This window comes from Dunckerocampus dactyliophorus, chromosome 2, assembly GCF_027744805.1.
Source record: "Dunckerocampus dactyliophorus isolate RoL2022-P2 chromosome 2, RoL_Ddac_1.1, whole genome shotgun sequence".
Lineage (NCBI taxonomy): Eukaryota > Metazoa > Chordata > Actinopteri > Syngnathiformes > Syngnathidae > Dunckerocampus > Dunckerocampus dactyliophorus.
Window position 1 is genome coordinate 2,481,429 of NC_072820.1, and position 12,489 is coordinate 2,493,917.

The 12,489-nt window shown below is 46.1% G+C and overlaps 1 protein-coding gene across 1 annotated transcript; it reads right to left on the reverse strand.

Moving 5' to 3' along the window:
- Positions 1 to 253: 253 nt before the first annotated feature.
- On the reverse strand, positions 254 to 6,621 carry si:ch211-119o8.4 (C-X-C chemokine receptor type 2). Its single transcript, XM_054768021.1, has 3 exons — positions 6,215 to 6,621; positions 5,636 to 5,851; positions 254 to 425 (listed from the first exon to the last, which is right to left on the reverse strand). The coding sequence occupies exons 1-3, from the start codon at positions 6,619 to 6,621 to the stop codon at positions 254 to 256; spliced, it is 795 nt and encodes a 264-aa protein (XP_054623996.1).
- Positions 6,622 to 12,489: the final 5,868 nt, after the last annotated feature.

Consider the following 12,489-nt stretch of genomic DNA (forward strand, 5'->3'; position numbering starts at 1 on the left):
GCAATAAAAGGCAAATAAATTCCACCATTTAGTTCCGCCCTGGCATCACTGAATAAGGCTAATGGAGATCTAATGCGGTGTTGCGCCTTAAGGGAGAAATCTGCAGAAACACTGATGCATACATGCAGTTCACCTCCGCCGCTTGATTAGGGACCAGCAGCTCGGGGGCCCGCCCGGCACGGCTGCGGGGCATGGCCCGCGCCTGGTGGTCGGCAGCTGCATGGGTGGGGGTTGTGTGACACCTCGCTGTTGGTTAGCAGGGTTCTGGGCTGGGGAGCTGGCGCCTTCCTGAGCCGGGGTCCAGCTTCCTCTGCGTCCTCCTCCGGGGGAGCTCCCCCGGTGGGTGGGGCTGCGTGCCACGGCCCTCGCTGTCTCTCACCAGGCGGTTGTGGTGGCAGTTCCCGGTCTGCTTCGTGTTGGGGGGTCTGCAGCAGGTACATTACCTTTTGGGTTCTGGATGAACTGTCAGCGAGGGGTCCGTGTATGTTTCTGGCTGATGGGTTTTGGGAATGGGGGCCTGCTCAGTGCTGTGTGTCTGGCTCCCCATCCTTCCTCTGCCCCGCCCCACCGGTTCTTGAGGGCTGAGGGGAAGGGGTGTTGTTATATTGTGATTATTACCACCATTATTAGTAATTATTTAAATGTAATGCATTGATGTACAGCCAGGTAGTACAACCAGATAGCAGCTATTCCTGTCGAGGATCCATATCTGACTGATGCTTGCATTGCCTGTTGCGGTATCTCGCCCCCCCCCCAAGTTCTCCAATCAGATTCCAAGATTAGACTCCTGCTATTCCTGCACGCGATGCTTATCTGGCCCATCCAGCGCTACACAAAGAGGCGAAGAAATGGACGTTCACACTATCTGTTGCTGCATTTGTCCCGATCCCACTGAATGTTCACGTGAGCGTAGCTGTTCTCTATCACTTCTACTTTCTTTCCTATTAGTCTGTCCCCTCTTACACCTTGGAATGCTTGGTGGCTTTACTGATAAATGTTAAGAAAAATGAAATACATCGTATTTTTTACAAACTACTGCGATAAAACTCAACTATTATTTGCGATTTCTGCTGTGAGAAGACACTGATATGGAAATTAGAGAAAAAATATGACTGTGTGACCGTCAAATCTCTGACTATGGGAATAATAGCTTCCATTATTATAAGCATCTCCAGAATCTCATTTCCTCCCAGCTTTACTTTGCAGCCCATTTACTCACTGTCTCATCTTTTCAAGCCTCTGCACATGTTGTAGCCTCAGTAAACATTCTGAATGGCAGCAGGAAAAATCCTCCCAATGGGTCTGCTGAGTGTGACATATATTAAAAGTGCTCACTAATCTGCAGCGGGCTTAATTAAGTCTGGTCGGGACATCAGACAACACTGGTGCCTTTCACAGTGCAAAGGCCGCGCTGAAGGATCATCAGCCAGATGACAGAAATAAGCGCTCACATTAGCCCTCGCGACCGAAAAGACCTAATGAGGCTGTGGTGATTGGAATGTGCAGCGGTGCATTCTGGGACATATCAGAGGTTCAAGAGGTAACTAAGACAGGAGTTATGGCTGCCAGACAACGATGGCATGTTTTAATTATGTATATGTGTGACGCATGGACAGAAAATGACTTGGCATGCTATGTCATGTCCACGCGAATGTTTTTGATATATTTTAAAAACGCACGCGATCCAAGTGAGGATGAGCGGCATAGAAGATGGATGGATGAACACATATGCTGTACATTTGACCTGCGTTATCATGTATTTATACATTTTTACCAACCTTCCAGAGGAAAAAATTAAGACATTAAATACATTTGACCAAAAATCCACAAATTTGCGGGTGAATGCTGAGCGCTGAGTCGCCAATGTGCAGGGAGGCAGTGTACATCACTCTACTGGTGAACAGAGGCATGCTTTTTCAGGCCTCCGATTGGCCAATATGCACATGACAGCCGGCGAATGTGATTTATTTCAGACAGAGATTTTTTTTTCCACTGGAGTGGATGCAGACTTTTTCAAAATTGCAGTGGCATTTAAAAAAAATATCCGTGTTCATGTGGCCACGGCCTCAAACTAAAATGCAATGATACTTTCCAGGGTGTGCCCCGCCTCTCACCCGAAATCAGCTCAGACGGTTTCCAGCTTTCTACGTGTTTTTATCAGCTATTCATCAATTGTGCAGCGAAAACTTCACTTAACTGTCATTTAAGCCCATCAGATGTCATCCAAACGTTATGGACGGTTGAGGGCAAAATAGTCCAATCTGCATTGATGAAATTGTTCATTTCTACTTCTGTTCACACCAAATGTAACAGAATGTTCCCGCACATCCTGAAGTTGGTCTGATGCATCTGAGCAAAAAGGACGGGGACATATCCTTGAAAGGCCAGCAGTCAAATTTGAGTAAAGCGCTTCCAAAGGATAAAATTAAGCCATCCTATGGTTTTATTGTCCCCATAAAACAAAATCCAATTACTAGCTTACCTACATACAAGGCCACTGACCTCTGTGTGACTTGGTCTGGACAGTATAATATTGGCTATCATCTGAAAGTATACAGACTACATAAATCCACTTGTTAAGAAGTCATTTCCCCATAGATTCCCCCCCCGATGCCATTTTTTGTGTCAAATCCCTGTTTAATATTCTTTCAGTCATAGACTCAAAACAGGCAGCTACTCAAAAGGATGTCTTTTTCACAAGGTTACAAAGATGACATTGAATTTACATCACGGCGCGGGCAGCACAGGGGAACAGAGGTTTGCACATCTGCCTCACAGTGAGGCGATCCCGAGTTGAATCTTCACCGGGACATCTCTTTATGGGGTGGTCGTGTTCTCTTTGTGTTTCTGTTTGGCTTTGTTCCTCCCACAGCCCAACACATAACGTTGGATGTCCATCGGTGTGGAAGTGAGTCTGAAGGTTTGTTTGCCGATATTGTATCTCACAAAAGTGAGTACACCCTTATGTTAGACTCTTCTAATTGGTCCCAATTAGCCGTTTTTCCTCCCCGGTGTCATGTGACTTGTTGGTGTTATAAGGTCTCAGGGGTGCATGGGTAGCAAGTGTGTTAAATCTGGCGTTATCGCTCTCACACTCTCTCATACTGTTCACTGCAAGTTCAACATGGCACCTCATGGCAAAGAACTCTCTGAGGAGGTGGAAAAAAGACTTGTTGCTCTACATAAAGATGTTCTAGACCACATGTGTCAAACTGGTGCCCTGGAGGGCCGAGACGCTGCAGGTTTTCTCTCCAACCAGTTTCTTCAGCAGGTGATTTAATTGATGAGCTCCTTCCCTCAAACTGAAGGTGTTGATCATTAAAATCACCTGCTTTAGTGACTGGCTGGAAAGAAAACCTGCAGTGTCTCGGCCCTCCATGGCACCAGTTTGACACCCCTGTTCTAGACTATAAGAAGACTGCCAACACCCTGAAACTAAGATGAAAGTACCCTTTAGCAGGACAGCTTCCACTCAGAACTACTACTACTACTACTGCTACTACTTTGTTGACACGATGCCTTGCCAAATATCTCTGTATCATCATCAGTGTTTGCACGTCGGCTAATCCATGCCCCATATCTTGTGCAATGCAATCAAGATAGATCAGAGATCTTCTTCCTCTGTAAGAGCAGGCTGGTCTCAAAGAAATGACATCAGATATGATTTGTTCCATGGCACAGAAACAGCGACCAGCAAATCCTGTTCTACGAACTACAATAGAAGAAATGGGTGGAACATCTCAGATCTCCTTTGGCTCTGGCCAACTGATATTCTTCACTCATAAGACGTCGGGTGTACGTGCCATCGAGCCGGTCCTGCAGGGCCTTTGTCATGGTCCATGTCTCGGATCCATATAAGAGTTTGCCATTCAGAACAGGCCTCACCATGATCCACCAAGGAAGTTGAGTGCACATGCTTCTCGTCAAAGCCAGAGGTTGGTTTATGACCAGTCCAGGGTGTAATAAGGCGCTGAAAGCCAGCTGGGATAGGCTCCACCTGAGACCCAAATGAGGTATGAAGTATAGTATAAAGTGGATGGACGCATGGATGGAGTGATCGAGTTCCTTACAGAGATGCAGGCACTGCTCTCTCTCTCTCTCTCTCTCCCTCTCTCTCTCTCTCTCTCTCCCCCCTGTGTTCTTATGTGGGTTTTTCAGACGCAGGAACACTTGGAACATGGAAACCTCCATAGCAGTCAACTGGTATCCTACCAGAATGTTCCGTCCGGGCCCCAGAATAAAATGACTGATTTCAGGGTAGAGTCCTGGCACTGAATCTTGTGCAGATGAGCCAATTTTTTGTGTGAAAATCCGAGACCAAGATGCGCGCTAACTTCACTTTGCAGCACATAACGTATCACTGTGTAAAAAAAACAAAGCCATCCGTCCGTGAAGCTATCGATCTTGATCCGCTTACCCGGGTCCTGGTCGCATGACCCTTGTATTGTGACGGTACACGGGTCAAGAGTGTCAAAGAGTTTATTGAAGTTGTACAGATTTACTCTTATAAGGCTAAACTGAAAGTCATCCAGCTATGAGCGTGTAAATTAAATAAATATGTATGCCCAAGACCTACTGTTGATTCAAGCAGTTCAAGACCAATGTTTACGAACTTAACTCTTAAGACTAGATCACAACCGCTCGTACAGCTTCTACGGCCGGACTACGTGCAAAAAAACACAAGAAACACGTGTGACGTGCTCATTTTCGAGTCATGGACTGGCCGCAGAGATTCTTTGTTATCTCAAGCAAACTCTACGGGCGCTTACGTTTTTTTCAGGTTGCAAGACAAACTCATGCACTTTGTACGTCTTTGTGCGTCGTCCGCACGGCCAACGTGTGTCTTTCGTACGTCTTTCTAGGGTCAGGTGTGGGTAAAATGTCAATTTTTTTCCTACGTCACACTTGCAGACTCCTAAGTGTCCTATGTGTGTGCACCCCGCACACGTCATTAGTGCGGCCAACGCACGTTCAGCTATTTCATGCATCCTTTATGCGTGTCGAGATCTTACTCCTTCATGGTCACCACAACAATGTTCTTCACGAAAAACAAAAAAACGCAGCAATTTTGGAAACGCCAAAAATCGCACGGCCAAAAAAATCGTACGTCCGGTTGTGACCTCGGCTTTACTGAGTCAGCCTGCTTGTCAGGGTTTTGTGAGCACATGCTGGAGCCTGTGGTTGTTTTGAGTGAATTTGGGGAACAGGAGCGACACGACACCGCTGGTGTATTTTTCTTTTCTTCACCGTGTCCTCCTGTAAGCAGGAAGGCAGCAGAGCTCGAAGCTGATGAACTGCAGGCCGTGACAGCAGGAAGTACAGCGGAGGGTTCCAGCAGGGTGCAAGACACACCAACAATATGGCGGTCAATGATGATACCTCCCATAGCAGGGACACACTTGTCTTAGTTTCCACGCTTGGTCCAGGTGTTGTGACCAAGAAATATGATGGCGGTAAAGTCGAGGAAAACTTGTGGCTGAACCTGCCAATGGGAGAAAATGCAGAACTAATGTAAGGAGACATGACGTTAACAAACTCAAGTGTGTAGTATGGCAACCAGCTCATTGCAAAAACTAAAGTTGAAGCAATTAGCAAAGCAGTAGCTTTTTTGTTACGTCCGTGTGCGGCCAGAGACCCCTTGCAGCTATGGAGGTGGGAGATGATGAGGCCACAGTTGATAGCGATGCAAAGGAGAGGGCCCACGTAATAAACCACGAAGGCAGGAACCAGAAAGAACAGCCACTCATCTCTGCCCACCGACCACGTGCACGCACCGTTAAAGTTGATGTAGGTGACCTTGGGTAAAGCCATAGTTACTGACACCAGCCATATGGCCACAACAATGCATGACCTGTGGAAGAAGAGACGAGAACATCAGAGAGTTTTCACGTTCGCCGTAAGACTTTTAATGCCTAAAGGTGCTTTCTCTGTGGTCTGAGATTTGGAAAGTTAGTCCCCCCCCACCCCCCCCCGGTTCAGTTCCCTTTTGTTTCGTAAAAAAACCAAAACAAGTGTCGATGTATTCTCAGGGCATTGACTCAATCACAACTGGACTGTTCAGTTTCTGTTTTGAGTCAAACCTGATCAGTTCATTCACCAGTTGGGGCCCAAATGAGGCACACCAAACTGCACTTTGAGTCAAATGCAACTTAGTTTTACTAATGGACAAATATATTCCCCAGATTGGTACCCGTTTTTACTCAGGGATACTCACACTTGCGTCATGTTTGCAGGTCGTCTCATCCGTGGTGCGACGATGTGATAGCGAAGTATGGACAAAGCAGCCAGGCTGAAAATTTCCACCCCTACTGTTACCGACGTCAAGAACCCCAGAAGGATGCATGTTGCGTCCCCGAGTCTCCAGTCCTGGAAACGAGCGCTCAGAAGCACACAGGGCAAGGTGAGCAGGGCACCCGTGTCCGCCAGGCTGAGGTTCAGCAGCAAGATGGAGCTCGGTTTTGAGCGGCTCTGAGGGTTCCTCACCATCACCATCCACATGAGAAGGTGACCCCCCACGCCCCCCAGGAGGGAGACAAGGCTGACCAGGGGCAGCACCATGTTAAAGGAGATTGTGGTGTTGGTAGAGACAACATTGAAAAGTAGGTTGACAATGGCAGGCATGATGAGGTGTGATGTTCTGCTGAGATGTTTCGTATTTCCTGTAAGACACAAGCATTTGAGGGAGACCTCATGTTTGCTGCAGCCTCTGGTTAATATTAATAATGTGAAAAGACAAAAACAGAGTTACATAATTTAAAGAGACAGAAACAAAACCACCCATCCCTTGTCTAAACCTCTTATTCTGTTCAGGCTCGTAACTCACCTGATTTAGGACAAAAAGCAGACCCGGGCTGATCACCAGTCAGTCACGGGGCAACTGCAAATAGGGTGACCAAACATCCTGTTTTCCCAGGACTTGTCCTGTTTTCATGACTTGTCCTGGCTGTCTTGTTTTTTTTTCTTTAGAAATTGATTAAAAAATGTGCTGTTTTTCTTTGCTTTTAAGGGCGCTGTTTTTGAATTTGTGTTGCCTAAAAGCCAAAGAAAAAAGCGAAACATATGCCCTGTCATTTTTCTGTATCTGTGGAAAAACACCCCTCTTGGATGACATCTTTGAGTAAACTTGTAGTATCATTTGAGTATCGCATTGCTGGGCTGAGCGTCCTGGTTTTTGGTCGTTAAAATATGGTCATCCTGCTGTTACGTCCCAGCTCGGTCTCGATAGGACAGTATACGCAAAGAGCATCCAAAGACAGAAGAATGAGCAGTGGCTCTTCAAGCGTACAAAGAAAGATGCAAATTGAGGACACCTGATCTGTGAGTGAGATCCGGTGTGGCAGACTGGGGTTTCTAACCTGGATCCGATGACAGATCACCCAATTAGTCTCCAGCAAATGCCCTGGAGACAGCCAGCAGGTGGACACCACGTCCACGTCTAACCAGGCTAATCTACTGATTGCAACAAGCTGGGTAGGCAAAGCCATCAAAGGTGGAGGATGGTGTTTCCCAAATATGTTACTTAAAAACACCTTTATGGGTCACCAGTCACACAGCTTTTGGCTTTTCTTCAGAACTTTCGACAAGAAAACTACAAAGAAAGAAAGAGGCTGCCTGTGTTCATTCGAGCTGAGGAGGTAACGTGGGTGAGATAGAGCGAATCCGTCACCGCAAAAAGCAAAGAAAATGTGTGAGATAAAAAATGTGTCCTGAATGTCAAGAGAGATGCACAAAAATTGAGATTTTTAGCAAATAATTTGAATAACAAATCATCTGCCATGCATTATTCATGTATATAATAGTCGCGCTCCTTGGCATCCAAATCACCTGCTACTCAGAGCTCATCAGGCGTCCTGTGACTGACAGGCCTGGTGAGTCAGATGAGATGATCTCACCCCCAACACCCCTCCTCCTCTCTCAGGAGACACAAGAAAAACACTCAGTGACATTAAAGGGATAGTTGGGATATTTTGACAAGAGGTTTTATGACATCCCCATCAGCAGTGTAGTGCATCAACGGTGACTTTTCCCTGGGTCGAGTCCTGGGCGGGTTTCGGTGTTGAGGAAAGTAGTTCCGGCTAGTTGGTGGGGTCACTTAAATCATTCAATACCGTAGACGTAGTTTTACGTTTTTATAAACCCGAATGCCCAACAATGTATTTTATGCGTGTTTTATGTTTTTTTGCACAAAAAACAAAACCGTTTTTCACAAAAAAGTCAGACCTCACAATCGCTCGGCGTTATTTTCTGTCCTTTGGTATCACTGCGCGCTGCCGCCAGCTGTCAACCGTTGCTTACATTCCCATCACCTGTTTGACAGTGGTTACTGCTGGGATAGTGAGAGTCATTACATTTAGAACTACAAACAAACTTTGTACTCTTTTGCAGGCATATTGTTTTGAGAAGCAAAACGCTTTACTTAAGCGAGCCCACCAATTTGCTGGAACTACTTTGCTCCACAGCGAAATCCGACCAGAACCCGGCTTGGGGAAAAGTCACCGTCGATGCACTACACTGCTGATGGGGATGTCGTACAACTTCATGTAAAAAAATCCCAACTATCCCTTTAAAAAGTGGTTTTCTATCCATGCTGTGAGCACGTAGTAACAGGTGCATTCATGACAACATGTAATACTTATTTTGGTCCTTGCAAGCAATACTGTGATTTCCTTCCTGGGTGCATTGATTTCACATAGCAACATAGAAAGGAATGCTAAACCTAGCGTTAACTTTTCCAAACCCCACAACAAAAACACAGCAGCAGTACCAGCAGCTCCAATATGTAGCGTTACCTTTTTGGTGGTGGTCCCAGGCGCTGTGAGCGCGGCACTGATGCGCTGTGGGTGAGTGTGTGGGGAAGCTAGTCGGTAGCCGGTGTGTTGTGGAGAAGTGTTGATGCGGCAGTAACGTATTTCGATCAACCTTACAATGTTAATAATAATAAGAACAATGCCGGTGGTTGGTTAATATGCACATTATATGCAAATGGAGCCTTGTTGGCACTTTTTGGGGTCTTTTTCAGAAGGCGGAATAAGCGTTTCCCATTACGTGCAGTAATGAGCTGTCTCTTTTTAGCTGTTTTTATATCTTTAGAACACAGAAAAGAGTAAGACGTACAGTATGTGTCCATGTCTCACATAAGGATTGTGGCTGATGGGCAAAATTCCACAAAAAGTGCACTTTTCCTTTAACAGCCATGACTCCATCGCAATGCAAAAAAACATCTCACCTCAATGGGCATGGAAAGTTGGGGGGCTTGTTTGTTCCTGGTGGGGGGGGATAAGGAACTTAAGCTACATACAGAAAGTTGACCAGCGTGAAGCCCTGCAAGTAAACAAGGCTTCTCTCTGCTCTCAGCCGAGCTCCAGCACTGAGCTTGCATGAACGGTAACGAGGAAAGAGAAACGAAGATGCAGAATAAATGATTCCACATCACTGAACGCACCCCAGCCTCCCATGGCCTGCTTCCCCCCTCAAGTCAAATACATAAAAAGGAATCTGCTAATTATTATTTTTTTCACACGGAGGCTCTAAGAGTCCTTGGAGCTTATCTCCGCTACATCTGCCAAAGCAAAGGAAGACCGCCTGAACAACGACACGCAAATGATGCTTGTGGTCAGAGGTGGAGCTGCACAGTTCCGTATCATTCAATAATAGCATTTTTTGTGGCTTTGCTGTGGAATGATCCAAATGTTACAATGACGAGTGCAGTAGTGGGATGCATCATTACACCCACTTTTGTCAGAATCTCATCCAGTGTTGTCTGTGTATTGTGTGTGTGTGTGTGTGTGTGTGTGTGTGTGAGGCACAGATGGACAAGCAAATGAACAAACGTTTGTTTATTCCGTCACCCATCTGCGCCTCTCCTGCAGCCTCTCACTCAAGTCCAGCCTTTTTCGTGTCATCGTGTACCTTTCGTCTTGTGAGTGCAGACTTGCGTGCATGCAAAGGCAGCTTTGCAAGTTGTTTATTTTGGAGGAAGTAACAAATTAGCAGGCCGCCTCCAGCCCTTCCAAATTTCCGCCAGTTCATCGCATCACGTATGTGACAGTGTATAAGTGCGTGAGTAAGTGTTATTAATTATGGGCGTTATTTTAGTGTAAAAAATACCCCTTACATTTCTGCATCTTTGACATTACAGTAGGCCTTCATCTTCTCAAGGATGCAGTACGACTGAAATGAAACTTGGGCTCGACTTTCACTGACACGCACGGGTACTCGACGAAAACTCGAGTTTCACTGGCTCAGGGGCGTTCAACGAAGACTCGAGTTTCACTGAGACTCGTGTACTTGCTGAAGACTCGCGTTTCACTGAGACTCACTGGTACTCCACGAAGACTCGAGTTTCACTGAGACTCACTGGTACTAAGAGTCGCGTTTCACTGGCTCAGGGTTGTTCAACAAGGACTCGAGTTTCACTGAGACGCACAGGTACGTGACAAAGGCCCAAGTGTCACAGAGGCTCGTGTACTCGACGAAGACTCGAGTTTCTCTGAGACGCATGTGTACTCGAAAAAGACTGGAGTTTCACTGAGACTCACGGGTACGCGACAAAAACTTGACTTTCACTGAGACTCGCATGTACGCAATGAAGGCTCAAGTTTCACTGAGACTCGTGTACTCGATGAAGCCTAGAGTTTCACCGAGCCTCACGGGTACTCGACGAAGACTCGAGCTTCACCGAGACTCATGTGTACTTGACAAAAACTCAAGTTTCACTGGCTCAGGTGTGTTCAACGAATACTTGAGTTTCACTGAGACGCACAGGTACTCGATGAAGGCTCAAGTTTCACTGAGACGCGTGTACTTGACGAAGACTCGAGTTTCACCGAGACTCACGTGTACTCAACAAGGACTCAACAAAGACAGGGTTAGGGGCGTTCTACAAAGACTCGCGTTTCACTGAGACACACTTACATCTACTCAACAAAGACTTGAGTTTCACTGGGATTCACGGGTGCTCAACACAGACTCGAGGTTCACTGAGACTCACATGTAGTCAAAGAAGACTGAGAGTTTCACTGACACTCACGTGTACTCAACAAAGACTTGAGTTTCACTGGGATTCACGGGTGCTCAACACAGACTCGAGGTTCACTGAGACTCACATGTAGTCAAAGAAGACTGAGAGTTTCACTGAGACTCACGTGTACTCGAGGAAGACTGGAGTTTCACTGAGTACTCGACGAAGGCTCGAGTTTCATTGAGATGCACGAATACTTGCAGTTTCACTGATACGTGTAGTCAACGAAGACTTGAGTTTCACTCAGACGCACGTGTACTAGACAAACACTCGCGTTTCACTGGCTCACGGGTGCAATTTGTCGCGCATCTTTGTGTGAGTTTGTGGGCCTTGTGATGAGTGATTCGAGTGTATTCAGTGAGTGACTCGCTGAGTGAGTTGTAATAGAGTTGTAATATTTCTATTCATGAAGAAACGAAGTAAAGCTTCTGTATGTTTCATATTTAACATAACTTACGCTACTACAATACTAAATTAGAATATCGCAACCCCTGCTGGACGCCGTTAATCCAGCAACATGAACAGAAAGAAAACAATACAACAAACTCGACGTGGCTGGCAACACCTGATTGCCATCTGGATTCTTCCTGATTGTTTTGTGTTCAGTGAAAGTGACGTGAAATGAGTTGCGCTCGTGTTTAGCACGTCTGCGCTGCCGAGTGCTGATCCAAAAGGGTCGCGACATGAAAAGCCTCTTAAGGGAAAGATGGGAACAGGACAGATGGGCGGCGACAGCCAGCAGCACAGATGTGATGCTACAGAGACATGGAATGAGAAACACAGCACGGAAAGCTGGGTTCGTTTTAGACACAGACCATTAGCTCAGGGGTGTGCAAAGGGCGGCCCGGGGCCATTTTATGCCCGCAGCTCGTTTTTTATTGGCTCTCTGGGCATTGAAGCACTGTCGTTAATGACTAATAACAACATTAATGACCTTTATCATAGATGCTTTGTTGCCTGCACAAAGCTAAGATGTTGTCATAATTTTGGAATATTGCTTTTAAAAGAAAACAGCTCTTTTTTGGGAATTTTGCCCGTCATCCACAAACATGAACACATATTTCTTTCCCTTTTCTGTGCGTTCTAACGAGAGAAAACGAGTCAGGATGAGCCAGCTAACAGTGCACGTCATGGGGGGTACCTATTTGCACGAGGAAGCCTTAACAACGTTTGATGGTTTTATCTCCATGCTGTGATCATGCATTAACAAGTACATCGACGATATCATGTAATACTTACACTATCTATTTTGATGATTTAAAACATTACTGGAACTTCTTTCCCAGGTGCATGGATTTGACATAGCCCGTACGAGCTAACGCTACTCCCGTCAACAACAGCAGCATAGAAAGAGCGGCAAAGCTTCCGATGTCCGCTCTCATTGGGATGGCTGCGTCCTCCAGCACGAGACGTGTGCTCCAGTCCGCAGGTGAAAAATGCTGACAGCAAACGAGCATTTTGTTGAGTCT

Bases quoted from the DNA above. Each gene is read 5' to 3' on its own strand.
- si:ch211-119o8.4 (XM_054768021.1), bottom strand. From the start codon at position 6,621: ATGCCTGCCATTGTCAACCTACTTTTCAATGTTGTCTCTACCAACACC. The intron at 5,852-6,214 runs GTGAGTATCCCT...CTTCTTCCACAG, and splicing joins CCTGCAAACATGACGCAAGT to GTCATGCATTGTTGTGGCCA. The intron at 426-5,635 runs GTCTCTGGCCGC...TACCTGCTGCAG, and splicing joins CACCTCCATAGCTGCAAGGG to ACCCCCCAACACGAAGCAGA.